Raw genomic sequence first — 21,025 nt, 5'->3', positions numbered from 1 at the left:
GCATTAACACTTCTGAGCTGCTTCTCATATGGCAAATTCCAACTCTGATTCCTTGAATGATTAACATGCACCTTGAACTACAATTTTGTAGCCTGCAATCCAAAAGTTTCAGTTAGGCTGTGTTTGCAAAGAGCTTATTGAAGTCCTCTTATTTCATTTAAAAATTGAAGAAATAAATTCCATTAATGAAAAGAACCAAGGGTCACCTAAACTTTGTGAACTCATTATGTAGGCTGAAAACTATGTATCTTTAATTCAATTAGATGCTAACTGGAATGAAGATAACCACTTGTATGTTGAGTCAGAAAGGAAAAAAATGCTTTTTAAAAATATATGTGACATGCTTAAAGTATATTAAATCTTGTGTAAAAAAAAAAAACAACAAAAATGCATGAGGATTTTAGCCTCTTTTAGCTGTCAATGAATGGAAACCACTTAAAATTTATTCAGATTTTATACAGTTATATGTATGCTCATTTTCAAGAATGTCTTTAAGAAAAACCTGATTTTAAAATTACATTTAATCACCTTTACATTATTTTCAATTTTTTTAATAGATCCTATCCACATTTTCACTACCCTTTATTTCCTTCTGACCATTCTTCTAATCCCTCCTCCATCAAGTTTAAAAACACATAAAACCACACATTAAAAGTTTTCCCAACTTTTACAAAATTCCCAATCAACATGTTCACATAATAAAGCCTGCCACTGACTTCTTTTATTTTACATAAGCAGAAATCTGTTCCTAAGAATTATTCCACAAATTCTACTGAAAACTCTGACTTTACTGAACAAATTATAGAAATGTCCTATTTCTATCAAATGTTTTACAAGTGATTTTTAAAATCTTTATTTTTGATTAGAGAAAAAAAAGAAAAAGTGGTTTATTGTTTTATATTCAGGTGAGACTAGGTGTCATCTATATAAACTTTATTCTATTTTACAAACAAGACTCTATCTTCATTTGCTAAATTATTGCCTCTCCTTTTGAACTCTGAGTTCTATTCCTGACAGTGAACAAAGTTATCAACCTCATCATCTGTATTTTCAAAATATAACAGAGTGGCTAACTCAGAGTAGGAGCTCACAGTTTTCCTAAAGAACAAAAAACAATTCAGCCACGTAAAACTCTGGTTTAAGCAACAGTGAGTAGGAAGGTATAAAACCAGTGTTCTTGGACCTCAGTTTTGTTTACGCTAAATTCCAAAAATAAACTCCCATCAAGAAAGTTATTTTTTTTAACTTTGAGAATATGTAAAATTTATACACACACATACACTCTTTAACCTAGAAATTTAAGAAATGGTCTGTAAAAAGGCAACATGGTCTCCTATTAAAAAAAATTATGCTAAATTTGGGGTCAGCAAATCTAATTTCCTATATGAGATTCATTGCTAAGTAATTTTGTGTCACCTCAAGTCCCTAACTTCAGTTTTCTCATTGACAACTGTAGTTAATGATGATGGCACTATCCTTATTTGCCTATCACAGTTTTTATAAAGATTAACAATAACGTTATCTATTACTTTCATTTTCAAAGCATTTCCACTTATATTGCCAAATGTGATTTTGACTTTAGGAAGACTTCTACATCATAAATAAAACTAGATATTCAGAAAAAAAGAATGACCTGACCAAATCACAAGTAGCTCAACTAGGGCTGGTATACATATTATCCCAATCTAAAATCTCACATTGTTTCCACTTTTCCAAAGGGCTTTCCAATGATAAATTTATAAAGAAACACTGAAGATTTCAAATTGCTTTACAATGCAAATTATGATTTCTTTACTCTATTACTCATCTTCAAAATGTGGATACCACCTTATTAAAAGAGCATTAAATGACAAAATGCATACAGAGAGCCTAGCGCACAGTCTGAAATGCATAGTGTTCAAACTAAGATCTCTCCTTTCTGTGATGGAAGATCAATCTCCTTTTTACTGAAGAAAAAGGTAAGAAACACTGTAGAAAAGCTGTTGCTTCCTTATGGAAGGTAACAAGAACTACTTCAAAGTAAATTCGTAGGAATATCAGCAAGAGTAAACATGTATGAGGGGTAGAGCTAGGACGACACCCCAGATCTGATGCCTTATTGAGGCACTTGATACTGACATTTTTAAGGAAAATAATTAGAAACTAATAGATTAATTACATTTTCCTTCAATGCATTGTCTTTGAACTATTTCTAAGTAAGAGCTTACTTTTATCTAAGCTAATTAAGATATGGACTAGACATGTTAGAGATGTTTTCTCAAGGGATGTGAACAATGAGCACGTTAACCCATCACTGTATTAAGTTTACTGATCCAGCAAATGATTTTGTTTAGGTGCAGGGATCTGCTTTCACAGCAGAACATCTGTTCTCACTAAGCTATATAGATCATCATACCAGTTGCAATAATATGTAACAACAGCCTTAGCAGATATTCTAAAAGCTGGATATGCAGAAAGACACCTGAAACATCTAGTCATTTAAAAGCTGAAAGTTAAAAAAACAAACAAAAAACTGGTTCTAATGACTAAACTTAAGGGTAGAGCATGAGGAATAGATATTTTATACCGGGAACATCCTAATCATGAGAAAAAAATGTTGCAAACTAGATACTGTCAAAAAACGAGAGCTAAATACAGTGTTTATAAACATACTGAAGTAACATAGATTTTTTTAAATGATTAACTGGGTATTTCTATTCCTTCAAATTCATTGGAAAACTGTTTTAAATGAAGATAAATTAATTTTGTTATGGTCAGGGTATTCTTGGTTTTTTTTTCTTTTTTTTAAGGGTATTCTTGTTTTAAATCCATGTGATACCATATGGATTCTCAGAGAAGAGAAAAAAGTTCCTTTATCTTTAGAATATAAGAACCTCATACTTAGAATCAAGGGAATGTATTTCTCTTCACTGGATTCACATAAAAACAGTGTCAGTTAAAGCACACGTGGACTGTGATAAAGGACGTATCAAAAACCAAGCAAATTTGTCATCATAGGCATAGAGGCATTTCAAATCATTATCACGTTATTTAGAACCAAAAGTTCTCATTACGTGAACAGGTAGAATGCCAAGGCTAAAGGTGAAAAATCAAAAATCTGAATGCTTTATCCATTCTGTCACATCATGTAACTGTTCAACCAATCATTTGATGAATGAGGATTTTTTAAATTCAAGTGTTAATTATAACATGAACTTACAAGTTTAAAAAAATAGCACAAAAGATATAATAAAAGTAGTCTTCTCTACCACCAAGCCTTACTCTCCGCCATCAACCAATGTTAAGTTTTGCTTTGAGTTTTTCAAGTGGTTGCCAATTTCAAGTAAGTTTCAATTTAAATTTAAAATATTATATATTTTCACCTTACTATAAAAGCTACAGTTTTTCAAGACAACCTTACATTACCACTACTTTAAGACTGTCTTAAGCAATATCCAAGAAATTATATTAAATTATCTTTAATGCATATTCATATATTTATATTATATTTAATGCATTAAATATATATATTAACATGCAATAAAGACATAACTTTTTCAGTTTGATTTCTGCATCATCTAATATCATCTCACATTCCACCACGGTTATGTAATCACATTTTAGAAAACATTAATGTCTTTCTAGTTTTCTTCATTTCTGGGTAGAGTCAGCTATTCCATCCCATTGTTACTTCCCATTTTAATAGGAGAACCTCCTCCAGTGATTGTGGTGTATGTACAGATATGTACACATGTACATATAGCTAGAAATAGCTATATATAACTTGTACATATTCTTTCATGTGTTAGAACATTCTTAGGCTGCCCTTACACTCTCTCCTGACATGTTGCCTAGGTATAGAATTCATCTTATCATCTATCTGGAAATTTAAAGAAATCACTCCCCCTAACTATTGTCTTTGGTGTTGATAATGAGCATGGTAGCTGTTTGATTTCTCTTTTCATAGACAACACCATTTTTCTCTAAGGAAGTCTTCCAAGGTTTCTCCTCATCTTTGGAATTCTAATATTTCCTCCAGATGCACCTATCAGTCATTTTATTCATCTTGCATGGCCCATGATTGGGCTGGAACCATATGAAGAGCTTACCTCCATCATCCTGATTCTTTCTTTCTGAAGCTCCTATCAGCACTCTTAGGTACACACTTCATGATTTTTAATATTTCTCTTAGAGCCCCAGAATTTCCAGAGTTATAGATAACAATTTCCCCAAAATGTCTACAACTCTATGGGCAGGCATCCAGAAAGAGCCCCCACACAGGAGATAAAATGCCCATTCCCGAGCCTTCACGTCACCATAGGAAGTAGTTAAGAGGAAAATCTCAGAATTCTATGCATTTCTGGGTACATTCCCACCCTCTCCTTCCTTAACTATCTCCACACCCAAGCTTTAGTTAAGACTATATACACAAGTTAGACCTCTAGGCACCATTAAAAATTCCAGATTCCCAAGTTATCCATCAATTCCCAGACTCTAATTCTTCAATGGGAAGGAACCCCACCATTCAACCCCCTCCACATATGGTCCATGCTCTGACCTTCTGCTACTTCATTTCTCTCCATAACATTTATTACCAACTATCACACTATATGTTTTATTTGTCACTCTTATTAGAATATACCTTCTATGAGAGGAGAATTTGTATCTACTTTGTTCACTCTTAATATGCCCAGAGTCTAGAATGGTGCCTGAAACACAGTAAATGCTCAGGAAGTAGCTGAATAATTTTTAATTGTCTTAATTCAGCTCTACAATCTGGAAAAATCCTGGGTCTTTTCCAGACCATCAAGTGGACCCATTGAAACTTGAATGTAGAAATTATTTATGAAATTTCCTCTTAAATATTTCTCAAGAATAAGAAAAATTTTTATAAATTCTTTATATTTCCAGAATTAACTCCTTCTTATGAGGTCAGGTGTTTTCGTTCTATTTTTCACTAGTTCACCTGGATCCTTCATGTGGTATTATTGCTAAAATGTCAAGTTAGTCTCTTCAAACCAGTCATTTATGGTGAATGTCCCCATTACTTACGAAGTTATCAACAGAGGTTTTTCTGTGTTTGTGGAACATTCTGCTTCCCCATTAGTCCTCTCCTTTGAATGGGAGAACATGGGATGGCAGATGGTCGATGTCCAGGTAAGCACAGCTTTACAAGACAGTATGAGATCAGTGCAGTCGATTCACAGTTGAGTCATGTTTTATTTGTTTGTTTTCTCCTTTAAACCACTCTCTTTTGTCAGAAGAGTGTACTTCTAATCTTCTTCCAAAGATCCTAGTTTTCTCATGAGGGGCCATTAAGCAGCTCATCCCTACATTGGCAGGATGCTTTGGCTAAAGGGAAGGAAAAATACAGCCTCTCCCTACTCACTGTCTTCCCACTGGAGATTAGGAAAGAGTCCACCTCTCGTATTCTTCCTACCACAGTTTTTTAATCTGTTGTTTGATCACTACCCACAACCCATGACTGCTCTCTATTTTTGTTCATTCCTAGTTTAGAGCTCAGAGACTCCCCTGAGGAAGCCACTTGTACAGTGGTTTCCTTGGCTCTTTTTCTGCCATCTCCTTGACATTTTCTATCTTCTAAGAATTCAACATGCCAACTTATAGACTACTGGTGGTCTTGAGGCACCTGGGTGGCTCAGTGGGTTAAAGCCCCTGCCTTCGGCTCAAGTCATGATCCCAGGGTCCTGAGATTGAGCCCCACATCAGGCTCTCTGCTCAGCGGGGAGCCTGCTTCCCTTCCTCTCTCTCTGCCTGCCTCTCTGCCTCCTTGTGATCTCTGTCTGTCAAATAAATAAAATCTTAAAAAAAAAAAGAATATATAATCAAGAAGTGGGACTTTTAGAGAGAGGAGGTGAACTTACTCTGCCCAGTCTTCCTTTTTAAGAGGAATTTGCTTAGAATTAGAGGTGCACGACCCTTGGGCTACATCAGCAAGCTACTAAAAATAGAAAATTCCCTTTTTTGAACACTATTCCAGCTACTCTAACCATCAGGAAGGTTGTAACTGATTTTCTTTCTCCACAGTTTCCAGCCTCCTGACACTGGGCACAGAGCCACCCTCTTTCTCACCAGTTCTTCTTAACAGATTCTCTCCACCAGTTTCTCTCACCGGAAATGGAAGACACAGCAAGCCCATCCACCTAAAAGAGGTGTCCAGTTAAGTCATTTTGCTGACCTGAAGAATTTCTTTTTGTTTTATTTTTGTAATAAGTGGAGAGAGTTTATATGCATTCCAGGTGTGTTTGTTTTGGGGGCTTCTTTTTAGCTTCTGAAATATGACCATCTTTTTGTTAAATAAAATATTTGGTATCAGTCAATCAGTCAAGAGACTGATTAACATATGGGCCATTAGGACCAAAAATAAAATGACCAAAACAAAAACAAAAACAAAAAAAACCCACAAGACACCTTAAATCCACTTTCATCACCAGCATTTGGTTCATTATCAACATTCTGAAAAATGACAAGTCACTTCATATATTATAAAATTTGATAAAAGCCAGGAGAATTATTAGACATTAGGGCACAAGTAAGTCTTTAAATCTGCCCCTAAATCTTGCCCCACGTTACACATCAAAAGAGATAAAGTAAATCAGCCACAAAAACAATAACAAAAAAATGCTTTAGTTGCTATTTAGAAAGCAAATATTCAGTTTCTGTGTCAAAAAACAACTCCAAAGAGAGAACCTGCATTGTTATGATTTATTCTGTTAATGGACTGGCAAGAAGAGATAGCTATAAACTCCTCTTGGCATCAAAAGTCTAGGCTCAGAGCCAGTAGATTCTTAAGGTTTATTTGGAACAGCACACATCTTGACAGCCAGCAGAGTGGACGGTTTAAATACCATCCTCTTCACACAGATATTTGAGTTGCGTGAGGGTGTGGGGGCGGGGGGCAGGCAGAGGTAAGACAAAGGGGACAAATTTATTTAAGGAAGTAAAAATCCCCTTTCCTAAACCCTGTGTCTGAATGATGAAACCTCTCTAGTCATCCCCTGACTGGTGTTCATTTAAGAGCCAGGGTATTTTTAAGCAAACACAGTCATAATTCTGATACGCTGGTAACAAAATATATCAGAGAAATTCTCCTAATCTTTTCCAGAACTGATATAAAAGAGCAGTATTCTACTTAATCCACAGACTAAAAAAGTAATAATATTACACTACTTGCATATAAACATCAAACTTGAAAATAATAAATCCATGTAAGTTAAAGTACTAAAGAATGTCCCACTTCTGTCCCTGTCCTGCATAGAAATACACTTTACTCAATCTGAATATTTGAGGACATTTTGACCCAAAGGTCACATCCTCTTCAGAAGATTCAGAGAACTTCACTTCCTCATGGGTATATAGAGCAGTTCAGAAGTAGTGATTACTCCCAAAATTTCACCTGTCTTGTCCCTCAAAAAAGCAGTTCTCTGTCTCTATGCAGAGCTCTAATTTCCCAAATCTGACTCTCTGATAACTCAAGAGTGAGGAGCTGGCCATCTGGTGCACAGGATCAGGGAAGGTGCCTTCCTAGAGTTCAGAACCAGAGCCCAGATGATATTTTTACTTATGGGAAAAAGATAAAAGTAATGTTAGTATTAATGCTATAAATGAAATGGCTCTTGATCGCTACCTCAGAACCCAATGACTTAGGATAGTGTTTCTGTATAAAGAAACAAGTTGATAATAAACTTTATAAGTTAAAAAATTATCCGTGCTGCATTATACTGCAACTTAAAAAGCACTTAATATATTTAAAAATACCTTCTCATGCACATGTTCAGAGAGTCCTCCTAAGAACCAAAACTGTTTAGCAGAGAATACATTATTACATTCAGATTTCAACTGATGTCCTTGCTACAGAAAGTTTATCTCATCAATAATGGGAATGGTTTCCTTTAATGAGCTAATGAGGTGTGTACCTGTCCCACATTCCCAGCTCCTTTTGTAAGTGTCCAAATCCCTCTTCAGATTTCCATCCCAAATACTTCCATTTCCATGAAAATAGTTATGATGCCTGTGCACCCCCCACCAGTGATAGTGATGTATTCTTCCTTTAACCTCATAGAACTTATTTGCAAATGACACTACAGACAAAGGGCTTATAACCAAGATTTATAAAGAACTCCTCAAAATCAACACACACAAAACAGATAATCACTTCAAAAAAATGGGCAGAAGACATGAACAGACACTTAGCCAAAGAAGACATACAAATGGCTAACAGACACATGAAAATATGTTCATCATCATTAGCCATCAGGGAGATTCAAATCAAAACCACATTGAGATACCACCTTATACGAGTTAGAATGGCCAAAATTAACAAGACAGTAAACAACAAGTGTAGGAGAGGATGTGGAGAAAGCGGAACCCTCTTACACTGTTGGTGGGAATGCATTGGTGCAGCCACTTTGCAAAACAGTGTGGAGATTCCTTAAGAAATTAAAAATAGAACTACTCTATGACCCTGCAATTGCACTACTAGGCATTTACCCTAAAGATAGGGATGTAGTGAAAAGAAGGGCCATCTGTACCCCAATGTATATAGCAGCAATGGCCACAGTTGCCAAACTGTGGAAAGAATGAAGATGCCGGGGCACCTGGGTGGCTCAGTGGATTAAGCCGCTGCCTTCGGCTCAGGTCATGATCTCAGGGTCCTGGGATCGAGCCCCGCATCGGGCTCTCTGCTCCGCAGGGAGCCTGCTTCCTCCCCTCTCTCTGCCTGCCTCTCTGCCTACTTGTGATCTCTCTCTCTGTCAAATAAATAAATAAAATCTTTAAAAAAAAAAAAAAAAGAACGAAGATGCCCTTCAACGGATGAATGGATAAAGAAGATATGGTCCGTATATACAATGGAGTATTATACCTCCATCAAAAAGGATGAATACCCAACTTTTCTATCAGCATGGACGGGACTGAGAGACTATGTTGAGTGAAGTAAGTCAAGCAGAGAGAGTCAATTATCATATGGTTTCACTTACTTGTGGAGCATAAGGAATAACACAGAGGACATTTGGGAGTTGAAGAGGAAAAGTGAGCTGGGGGAAATCGGAGGGGGAGAGAAACCATGAGAGACTGTGGACTGTTTCTCAGAAACAGACTGAGTGTTTTGGAGGGGAGGGGGTTGGGGGGCTAGGTGAGCCTGGTGGTATTATGAAGGGCACATATTGCATGGAGCACTGGGTGTGGTGCATAAACAATGAATTTTGGAACACTGAAAAAGAAAATAAATTTTTTTTTAAAAATTAAAAAAAAAATAACCTCATAGAACTTTATCTCTATTCCTACCATGAGTAAATAGATTTGGAATCAGAAGATCTGGTTTGACTTCTGCTTGATTATTTACTATCAGGATGATCCTAACAAGTAAAGTAACCATAGTAACCACCAGAACACTAGTTTTCTCGTTGTTACAGTCAACAGAATATATACCCATGGAATTATTTAGAAATTAAAATTTGGTAAAACAAGTAGGAAAGAACTATGCCAACTGTAAAGCCCTGTACTAAGTTACTTCACATATATATACTTTTTTCTTTCTCAAGTACAACTTCTCTTTCTCCTACTTTATTTCCTGGAAGAAAGAACACATCCAATGACTTCTTAATTCTGTCACAGCAATCATGGATGCTTCACAACAGGCATTTGGTACAAACTAGCAGAATGAACAAATGGTTGGATGTATGATTACATTAATAAAGGAACGTTTCATAAAGCAGAATATTCACCGCAACCTGCTAAACATGGAAGGCCAAAATCTGACTTCAACTTTTCTCCAATCTCATTGCCTATTCCTCCCCCACCCCCCACATCACTTCAGCCAACCTAGATTTACCTCTGATTCCTTAAGTACACCGTATGTTTTTCCGGCTCTAGGTCTTGGGCCAAATCATCACCCCCTTCCTTGCCCTTCATCTGTTGAAACAGTATCCATCCTTAGTTCAAAATTGCTCACATGCCATTTTCTCTATGAAACTTTTCTTAATCTCACCCATTGGAAAGGACACTTCTTATTCTGAAGTCCAGAGTATTTGTCCATCTTTCTCATAACTCTTATCATATGACCACTTATTACACTGCCCTTTCCATATATACACTTTGATCTTGTTAAGATGTGCATTATGTTTTAGTTATCTTTATATCCTTCCAAACATGTATTAAAATAGTCTTCCATATAATAGGTATTCTAATAATATACATGGCTTCAAAGTCTGCTACATGACTCTGCTTTATAAATTGCTCCCAAAAATGGCATTTTATGAAATGATCACCTATTGTTTGAAGTCATTACTACCCTCCATTCCTAACATCATCATATAGTATGAGCAGAAACATATCTTCGCCAAAATTTTAAAAGCTACAACTATATAAACAAACTACTTAGAATCCAATTTCCGCTACAATTTGAATGTAGCATGTTCTTATTAACTGCAATGTTATACTAAAGATGGCTTATCTGAAAAGCTAAGGTGCTTAATAGGACTTTTGATAAGAAGAGTAAATGATACTTCAGAAAACAACCAGAAGTTAACACACTTTTAATTGAAATCATTTTAATCTCTCATCACAGTAAGTACCCCAAGTAACATAACAGCTACTAATAATCATCAATGCTGTTATTATCATAGAATAGATTTCATTTATAACAAGGGTATACAAGTCTCCTCTCTCAGGGATCTTTAAATCACATAATTCTTCATTGCCTGCTGTCAGTTCCTTCCTGGGCTGTTCGCAGACAAAATGCACACGTAGCCCACTAACAGCTGTCCTCCAGACAAAGTGATTTCTGTGCCTTCTCACCGGGTAGGAGCCACCAGATTTCTTTTTAAAATGTATTCTTCTAGCCTCTCTATTCTCACTTATATTATTATCTCATCTTCACTACGTTACTTCTTAACTCCAGAGAATTTCTGAGCTTTTTTGTTGCTCTGGGCTTTTTGCCCCTTTTCCCTGAATGTCCCCAAATCTCTACCTATTAAATCTTTTATTATTCAGCACCTTTAAGTGCTGGGTTAACCTTAACTGACTTCTTGAGAATTATTTTTCTACCCTCACAGTAAACAATGTTGAACCCATTTGTGTCACTACTGGCCGCTTTATGATTTGATAGGTCAGGAAGTCTTACCAAAAGACTTGAAGATATAAACTGTGGTCTTCTGTCTTCTGAGAAGACACCCATCAGTGGTGAATCTGTTCTCATGACATCTTCACTTTACAAACTGACTTACACTGTTCTAAATGACTCTAATGAGCAAATCATGCCTTCACAGCTATGTCAAAATCACTGGCAGGGAAAGGGGACATACAGTTTGGGAAAGTTTAAACAATTTTGTATTAAAATTATATTTGTAATGCAAAAACAGCATCTGCTTTCTTTTCTCAGCACAGATATGCCCAGTTAAGAGTACCTTAAGTTGGGTAGGCCGGAGTATAAATTTAAAAGTTAGACTAATTATCACTGCACACTAAACAATAAATACCGTTGTAAGTTCCACAATCAGTAGCGGGGATCTTACGGGACAGAGTGCAATGAGTCAATGCTCAGCATCTCTGACCTAATTCATTTTCACTTTATATACCAAACTTATCAGAAGTTGTGGCAATATTTGGGCTTATTCTTGGAGAAAATATTTAACTTTTTTTAAACTTACAATTAGCAGGGAAGAAAAAGAAGAAGAAAGGAAAGAGGGGAGGCAGGAAAGGATGAGAGGAAAACAATATAATTCTATGATACCACGGATAAACTAAGCATAATTTGTGCAAGATGGTGATACGGGTTAAGAGCATGAACATGATGAATAAATGCACTCACCTTGGTTAAATGAGGATTGGGATTAAAGCCACAGAGGCTACATACAGTGGTTTGACACTCAGTGCATGTGTTAAAATTGGCCTTTTCTGGAACATGCAACAGAAGTTCAGTGGTATTGCAAAGAGGACAGATGGTTTTAGGGAGGCCTTGTACTGGAGTCTGTGCCGCAGATGGAGAAGCTGGTGGCTGCAGAGGTTTCCCAGCTCCTGTTTGGCTTACTGGTTTTGGAGACTGCTGAGCTGAAGCCTTTGCTGGGCCAGGCTGTTGGGGAGCAGGTTTTACTGGACCAGACTGCTGAAGTGAAGGCTTTGCCGGGCCAGGCTGTTGGGGAGGGGGCTTTGCCGGGCCAGGCTGTTGGGGCGGGGGCTTTGCCGGGCCAGGCTGCTGAGGAGGGGGCTTGGCCGGGCCAGGCTGCTGAGGAGGGGGCTTGGCCGGGCCAGGCTGCTGAGGAGGGGGCTTGGCCGGGCCAGGCTGCTGAGGAGGGGGCTTGGCCGGGCCAGGCTGCTGAGGAGGGGGCTTGGCCGGGCCAGGCTGCTGAGGAGGGGGCTTGGCCGGGCCAGGCTGCTGAGGAGGGGGCTTGGCCGGGCCAGGCTGCTGAGGAGGGGGCTTGGCCGGGCCAGGCTGCTGAGGAGGGGGCTTGGCCGGGCCAGCCTGCTGAGGAGGGGGCTTGGCCGGGCCAGGCTGCTGAGGAGGGGGCTTGGCCGGGCCAGGCTGCTGAGGAGGGGGCTTGGCCGGGCCAGCCTGCTGAGTCAGAGACTTTGTTGGCCCAACCGGCTGAGAAGGAGTTTTTGCAGGCCCAGGCAGCTGAGCTGGGGACTTTGGTGTCCCTGGCTGCTGGGCTGGGGGCTTTGCTGGCCCTGGCTGCTGAGATGGAAGTTTCTCTCCCCCAGCCTGTTGCCCTTGAGGCTTCGCAGGCCCAAGAGGCTGAGCTGAAGACTTTGGCCCAGGCTGCTGAGCAGCAGGCTTTGCTGTCCCTGGTTGTTGAGCTGAGGGCTTTGCAGGCCCAGGGTGTGGCGTGGCAACTTTTTCAGGTCCAGGTTGCTGGGCTGGAGGTTTTCCGGGGCCTGCTTGCTGAATAGGTGGTTTGGATGGGCTTTGCAGTGCAGATTTAACAGATTCTCCCCTTACAGCATCAGACTGTTTAGTCTGAGGCCTGGCTGCATCTCTTTGAAGTGGCCACTGTGCCTGGTCTGTCTGAGGTGACTGGGTAAACCCCTGAATTGGCTTGCCTGTCCCTGGAGGTTGTGATTTCGTTTTTTCCGGTTGCTGAGAAGATACTGATTTGGGAGAGCCATCCTGCTGTGGTGGGACCCTCACAGGTCCTTGCTGCTTTGGACCTGGCTTAGGTGACTGCTGTGATGGAGGCTTTGTGATTCCTTCTGGTTTTCCTTGTTCTTTCTGAGCTATTTTCTGTTTCTTGGCAGTTTCTTCCTGGGATGCATCAGAGTCTGATATCAAATCAAAAGGATTCAATTTATTTACAACAGAGGAGACAGCACTTAAAGGGTTAACCTCTGAGAGGAAGCCAGGCATCATACTAGTCTTGTGCTCTTCCTTCAAATCAGTTCTGGACTTTGATTCTTTCAAGCTAATAGTGGAAGGACTCCTTCCAGGCGACTTTTGCTCTGACCTCAGAGTGTCTGTAGTTCTACTCTTACTAAGACCAGGCTGAGCTGAACGCCCAGGGTCCGGCGGTTTTCCTGGCTGCTTTGGAGGATGACTGCTATCCAACTCTTGCTTCCTAGAAGAATGAAACAAAAAGAAGTCAAAATAATGGAAAATATCCCAACTCAAAATAATCTTAACGAGGCATTACTTTCCTAAAGTCTCAAAATTACACGTGTACAGATGTAACTAGAACACATTTTTGCGGCATCCTGTAAATGATCGTAAGATCTTTTAAGTCTTTGTTACTTTCTTCACATGGATAGAGATTTTCAACAAGGTAAAGAAGAGGGAGGAAAAAATCAATACTTGCTACTCTAAGTGATGAAGAATTAAGATATCTAGTTAGACATTACTTATAGTAGTTTACATTTACACTTAATTGAATCTGACCATCCTTAAAAACTCATTAAATGTATTATCTCCATAAACCAATGCAGAGCCATGTTCGAGTACATTCATGTTTGAGGAATGTTATTCTTCCAAATACTAGTAGCACCAAGAATTAAAAACACTCATTTTAAAATGTGGGAGCTTGTTGCAACTGTTTTTATTTGTGTGCTTTACTGGATTACAAGAAGTTACATTAGAAACATGGCACACATGACATCACAGAACATTTTAGTAAAGGAGATTATGTGATGCGTTTCCCGGGACTCTGAGAAACTTGATAATCTATTCAATTTTACTGTATTCTGTTGACAAAGATAATATCCCTCAAATAATATCCTTATTAAACTTTATAAAATGAGAAGCCCTACTTTAATTTGAAATTTTTGAGAAACAATTCCATATTTCTTGTAGGAGAAAAATGTTATGTCATTTAATTACTTTTCCAATAGCTCATTTTTAATCTGAGGCCCCTATGCAAAATAATGACAGATGCTTAAAGAATCTTGAGATACAGCCTCATCCACAGATAGCAATGAGCTGGCTATGACCCCACTTTTGAAAGTACTGTCACTTTTCTCAGAAGAAAAAAATACATAATAATAGCTTTACTTAATGTTTTCTGTAACATTTACTATTGTCACTGTTAGATTATTAGTAATATTATTATTACTTACAAATATGTAAGAATTTAACTAATTTGCAAAATTAAATTCATAGATAAACATAAGTGATGGATTTTTTAAATAGTTTTGGAAACATGATCACTTTGATCATGTTTAGTTATTTAACCACAGTCCCAATTTAACTATTTAAATAGTTTATTTAAATAACTAAAATAGCTGATTTTTTTATATTTTCAACCAAAAATCAAATACATCACTTTTTTAAATAAGCCATTCTTTACTGATGCAACTAAGAAGAACAGGCTGTATTAGAATTACATAAAAATAAACTTCCAAATGTTTCATTTGATATAGGAAGCTTTTTAATTTTTGAAAAGATTTATTTCTTTTTAATTAAAAGAAAAAGAAACAGCTATTCAGTAGCACTTAAAATTAGATGGTCACAATAAAGTCCTACAGGTTTTCATTTTGTTTGTGAAAATTTACCAGCTAATTGGGGCCAGATTATAAACTTTTAATTTCAAATCATTTAGTACTTAATATGAATTAAGTTTTTTAAAATTCCCCAAAATGGTACAGAAATTAGAGAGCGATCAAATTATAAAGCATAGTAGAAAGAAATACAGAAGTGTTACCTCTAAATAGCAAAAAATCAGAAGGAAAGAATTTATAAAAGCCAATCTATGCAAAAGGCAATTTTCTAATAAAAGTTGAATAAATGGAATTCTTAGTTTTGGCAATTTCCTCCAGGAAAAAGGTTACAAAAACTTTAGATAACTTAAACAAGGAACTAAAATTATTACCCTAATTAATTCCAACGGTTCTAAGGTATCTTTTAAAACACTATATATTTCCATGTGGGGAAAAAAAAATTTGAATGTTTCTGTACAGGCCACTCTATGTGTTGTTCCCTTCCACAGGAAGACAGAAGAGCTACAGTAAACAACCTAAAATAGATTACTTTCAAAAATTTCACTGTTTAGATCTTCACATTATTCTAGAAATGTTCCACATTCAATTAATAAAATCTACCACTTTCGTGAAGGGCACATGCTTAGGAACTTTGTAACAGAAGTACCTATCTCATAAGGAAGTATTTTGGTATTTTATTGAATTGGCTCCCCAGTAGAGTCCTAGAGACCTATATTTAAAGATCACACACACACACACACACACACAAATCTATTCTTAATATAACTAAATCGTCCTCTCCTGAAAATACTATTAAACTTAATCATTGTTTTTGCGTTTCACATAATCCAACATTGTACAAAACAAATAAGAAATGAACTTTGTAAATACCAAACACTTGTGTATCAATACTAAAATTTAAAGCAAGCTTACAACAGAAATTATATGTACCTCCTACAAATATAAGTTACATACTAAAATCCCCGGGGAGAAAATACTGATACAGCTATAAAGACTGCCCTACAATTTAAACTACTTTCAGCTACTAGAATTAGATAGGTAAACATTAAACACGGAGATATGGATGTGAGAAACAGACAACTGCTAAAAGAACATATAGCCTTAATACTGAACAAAAATATAAAGATGTCTCAGCTAACTGTGGTCTTTGGGTGAGTTTTTGTTTGGTCTATCAGCTGTTCCATTAAATACAAAAATGAATAAAAATGCAATCTGTGTCTTGTATACTATACTGTGATCTCCTAGAGAAAGTGTTTCACTCATCTTTGCATCACTGGACCCAAACCTGTTAACTAGAGCATTGATGTCTGATGATGAATGAATGAATGAATGACAATGAATAAATGAATGAATCAAGTTTTTGTTTTATGCTAGATTAATGTTTCCTGAATTCTTTTCAAATTCTTCACAGTTGTTCTGAGATACAAATGAAAACATTCTACATGTATTTTAGAACCGGACTTGGCCTGCTACTCTAGGAAGAAAAATGGTTGTGGAGTTGTCTACCAGTAGGAAAGGCCCAAAGGAATATTAAAGAAAATAAGGGTTCAGCCAGAATTCCTATAAAATATTCTACTAGTCGGAGCGTTTTTAAGTAAAGCCCTTCTCATATCTGTAGCTGTATACAGAATGAGTAGACCAAGTGATAAAATTGCCTTTCCCTGGGTCTTCAATTAATCCAAAATCCAGAAGCATTTGTAACCTGTAACTTCTAGCTTGTAATGACCCAAGTTTTATACAACCTCCCTTTTCATTACTACTGTCATCCCCAGATTAGAATTCTTCTTTTATAGATTAGCAGAAAAAAATATTTCAGCTACAAATGAGGTAAATATGTGTTCACCGATATGAATCTAAAAGCTAACTTTTTTTTTTTTTTTAATGGGGCAAAACAGGCAAGAACACTTAACTTGACAGAGCTGAGTCACATAAAGTTTTTTGATATTAGAAATATAAGCAGGGGTGCCTGGGTGGCTCAGTGCATTAAGCCTCTGCCTTCAGCTCAGGTCATGATCTCAGGGTCCTGGGATGGAGCCCCGTGTGGGCTATCTGCTCATCAGGGAGCCTGCTTCCTTCTCTGTCTCTGCCTGTCTCTCTGCCTATTTGTAAACTCTCTCTCTGTGTCAAATAAATAAATAAAAAGCTTTTAAAAAAAAAGAAAGAAAATATAAGCAACTTTGGGGATAGCTACTCACTTTTATACTGTAGAGGATACTAGGGCTTAAAGAGGCTACGTGACTAAGCCAAGGTTATAAAATTAATTAGTCACATATCTGGTATCTGGACTCCTAGTGGGGGGGAGGGGAAGTTCCACTACATGGCACTGACTTTCCCACATGTAAAAAAAAAAAAAAAAAGATACAGATACATCAAAATAACTCACAACAGTGAGGAACTCAACATACAATGCGTCTGGAGCCATCACTGCCAGCGCCATTCACTGCTTATATTGAATTCACTACTTCTGATATTTATAGAGTCCCTTCAAATTAAAATTCAAACCAAAACATCCCTGTCAATTTGTAACTGATCCTCACAATGACTCTACAAGATAGGTAAGACAAGTGTCACATGCCTTACTTGGAGGCAAGGAAACTGAGGAACTTAGGCTGAGAAGCACACATAATTTGTCATGAGTCTGTTAAAATTAATAGGTAAGAACCTAGGTCTCTGGGTTCTCAACCTTTATTCAAAAACAAACAAAACCAAACCACCATCTCTCATTGGCATACTTAATTAACCTCTTCAAACTTTAAATAATTTGGATATACTTTCTTACATATACTTAAGTTAGTGTGCTTCTAAAAATCTAAATGATGAACCAAGTGTTTCTTCGGTCATCACAGGCAGGGATGATAACTTTCAAAAAATTATGTACATTTTATAAAAATCTTTCACTAAAATATAAGCAGCTCTCAAAAATCAGAAATATAGTGCTTATACAATTAGATAAAGCTTTTACCATTTACTGTGGGACCCACAGATTGTTAATAAAAATTCTGTAACAAAATTATCAGTGCAGAATCTGATATAAGCACAGCATAAAACCAGTTTAGCAGGCTGAAATCATTATTTTTCAGTCACCCTCTGAACAGAAGAAAAGTTAAGAATATAAAATAAAAGCTCACACTTTTGCTTGGTCTGTGTAACCAGCATGATAGACCTGTTGCATGTACCTCTTAGGAAAAACTGTGAAAGAGCTGGCATACATTCCTAAAAGGCTAATAAAAGTATTGTACCTCCTTATTACCCCATGAAAACCTAATATATGAACATTCAACATTTTTTTCCAAGTCATCAGGTTTTCATCAGTAGAGAAAAATGGTACATATCATAAGCTATAATACTTAAGGTAATGGATAAGAAAGACTTTATACCAAAGAAACAGCACCATATATTACTAGTTGGAAAACACAGAAAAACACACTTAACATAAAGGAGCAAGTTTTTACTAGTAGTGGTGGCCTTGTTTCAAGAACATAGGGCTTTTAGCTGATATATTCTAAGCATTTATGATTTTATGTTAAAAATACTGCAACTGTTACATTTCCATGTCAAAATAATTAGTTGATAAAATTATACCATATACTTATATGATAGTCCCTAAGTTAAAATACTTTTATGAAGTAGAGGTTAAGAATCTACACCTACTAAATGCAGATCTTTCATATTTCCACTATCTCAAATGAAAACTAGGTCTCTCTTCAGTTATCATAAAGCAGGAATGGTTTCAGGACAACGGACAGAGAACTGCACTCTAAGGGAGGGTGTAAAGTTAAAGGGTTTGTTTACAATAATAAAGGCAGGGCAGGCACAATGATTATACCCTCTTACTACTTCAATTAGAAAACAACTAATTTATTAGATGAAGGAAAATGGAAAGCAAGAGAGGGAAATTAATACGTTAATATTACAGAATAGCTCTTAATTGCCTAGCAATTTGTCATTTATTTGCTTTCTCTTAAAATGGATTGGAAAGTAACCTTAAGATAACACAAATTCACATGTTTTTCTATCACCTAAGATACTTTTGCATATAAAAGAACAATAGTTTAAAAAATAGCATATACTAATTCAGAAATGCATGTACAGCACCTGGTCTGGTGCGACCAAACCATCTGTTTAATGCCACACCATATTTTAGGGTCCCTCATTGACTATAAAAGGTGTATTCATTCTATACCTCCTACCTAAACAGCTCCGGTTCTCCCCTGGGGGTGGGGTGGGAAGGAAGGACAAATCACCTCCAGGGGAATTAAAGGTATTGTGACAGAAATATTTCAGACATCTTCATAGAGAAAAAGATGCCGAAATGACTGAGGAGATTTGAATAGAGACAGGTAAACACCCAGTTCTATCCATTTCCCAACACGTCCGTTTTCTATTAATGGAAGACTTCCAGATTAGTAAAACACTGGAGGGCGTCTCTCCACGCCATCCTAGAGGGAAAAGGTTCCAAAAGGCCAAAAAATCACAACCTAAAATCACAGCTCCAAGAATGCAACCTTTGACTATCCCACCAGAAACTCTACAATGCATCATTTTTATTCTGCCCATCATAAGGCTTATGATCTCTTTATCATCACCCCATTAGGGAGAATCAAATGAACGGAAGTAACATATATGTACTGCCGTGCTGGCACATACGGACTGGCACATATGTGCACGGGAAGCTGTACATATATGCCCGGACATATACATCATGCTGTGCGTGCCTGTGCATGGAAGGCGGCTCCGCAGCGGCCGGGGGAACGCTTCCCTTGGGCAGCCCCTGCGCCCTTGACATGACAGCGGCGATCTGTCTCCTCTCCTCTTCGCTCAGCTGGCTCAGATCCGCCTCCATGCCGGCCGGGATCACGGTGTGCAAGGAGCTCCCTGCCCCGCCAGCCCCTCCTCCGGCTGCTGCCGCCGCCGCCGCCGCCGCCAGCCCTTCCGGGAGCCCTTCCCCTTCCAAGCTCGCCTCGTTGCCCATGGCTCAGGGGGACTCGGGGCCGCCGCGCTCCTTCCTTGCGCTGCGTCCCCGTCGGGAACCCCGCGGCCCGAGGAGCAACCGGAGCCGGGGTCCGCCGTGGGGCGTGAAGGCGGCGGAGTCCCAGGGCTCGGGACCCCGCACCGCTGCCCGGAACGCCAGGCGGGTGTTAGTCCCGCTCACAGGTGACGCCCGCAGCCGGTGCCTCCTCCATGTTGGACAACTCCCCGAAGCCTCCTCAGCGCCCCGAGCCGGGGAGAAGCAGGTCTGAGCAGTGCCAGCCGGGCGCCGTCCGCCCCTCCCACCGCGCCCCGCCTCCTCGCCCGCGCCCTCGCAGTGCGCATGCCCCTCTTGGAACAGGTGATGGCCGCGCCCGCGCCCATCCCGCGCTGCGTCGCTCGGTATCCTTCCTCACTCTCAGAACCGATTTAAAGGAGCCCGGGGAGGGCTCAGCTGAAAACCGAGACGAAACAGCCGGCGTTTCTTTCAGGCATATTTGAGGATGCCTCAACCTGAGTTTTAGCGAACTGCATTCAAGGGGCGGGGAGGGGCTGGAGGGGAAATACCGGTTCCCTTCTTCGGACTCATGGGATCTGTAGTTTCAATCATTTTTTTTTTTTTTTTTTTTTAAGAGAGGGTTTTTAAAGATTTTAGGAATGGAGTCAGGTAGCTGAAGATTAACCTATGATATTTTGGGGACAGATTCTCCCAAAGGAGCTAAAACTGGAGCTTTTTTATTTAGGACTTTTCCAGAATAATTACATTAAAGTCTTACCATCAGTACACCATCAGTAGTCAGGTAAAGTTTTTGAATGCTTGTCACTGTATTGTTCTCTAAAGGGACGACACAAAAGTAGAGGATTATGGGAAATTGTGCATGGGATGCTGTAGTAAGATTCAGATTGTAAAATATTCAAATGTTAAAATGGTGTGAAATTTTGGTGAAAAGATGAATTCAGTCCCTTTTTGGTACAAAAAAGAACCCCGAAAGTTAATTTGTACAGAGACATATAGCTGCTTAGCAGCAGAGGTATCGCTTATAACCGTTCTTTCAGACGCACTCCCCAGCCTTCCCCAAACACACAAACTCTTCTTGCTACTACATTGCCTAGAAGGCAATGTTTTAGTTCAACA

The 21,025-nt window shown here is 38.4% G+C and overlaps 1 protein-coding gene across 5 annotated transcripts in view; it reads right to left on the bottom strand.

Annotated features, from left to right (window-relative positions):
* The window catches only part of PCLO (piccolo presynaptic cytomatrix protein), a 439,326-nt gene extending 419,222 nt beyond the window's left edge, over nucleotides 1-20,104 (bottom strand). For all 5 annotated transcript variants that reach the window (XM_046020420.1, XM_046020422.1, XM_046020421.1 and 2 more), the window contains exons 1-2: nucleotides 19,638-20,104; nucleotides 11,810-13,550 (exon numbers count right to left, since the gene is read on the bottom strand). In XM_046020420.1, coding sequence (XP_045876376.1) covers nucleotides 11,810-13,550; nucleotides 19,638-19,894 — 1,998 coding nt within the window. In that variant the 5' untranslated portion in view covers nucleotides 19,895-20,104. The remainder of the gene's footprint in view (nucleotides 1-11,809; nucleotides 13,551-19,637) is intronic.
* Between the last annotated feature and the right edge of the window lie 921 nt (nucleotides 20,105-21,025).

Source organism: Meles meles, chromosome 10, assembly GCF_922984935.1.
Source record: "Meles meles chromosome 10, mMelMel3.1 paternal haplotype, whole genome shotgun sequence".
NCBI classification, from domain to species: domain Eukaryota; kingdom Metazoa; phylum Chordata; class Mammalia; order Carnivora; family Mustelidae; genus Meles; species Meles meles.
Note: the sequence above shows the minus strand (reverse complement) of the source record. Positions and strands in the feature narration are given on the sequence as shown.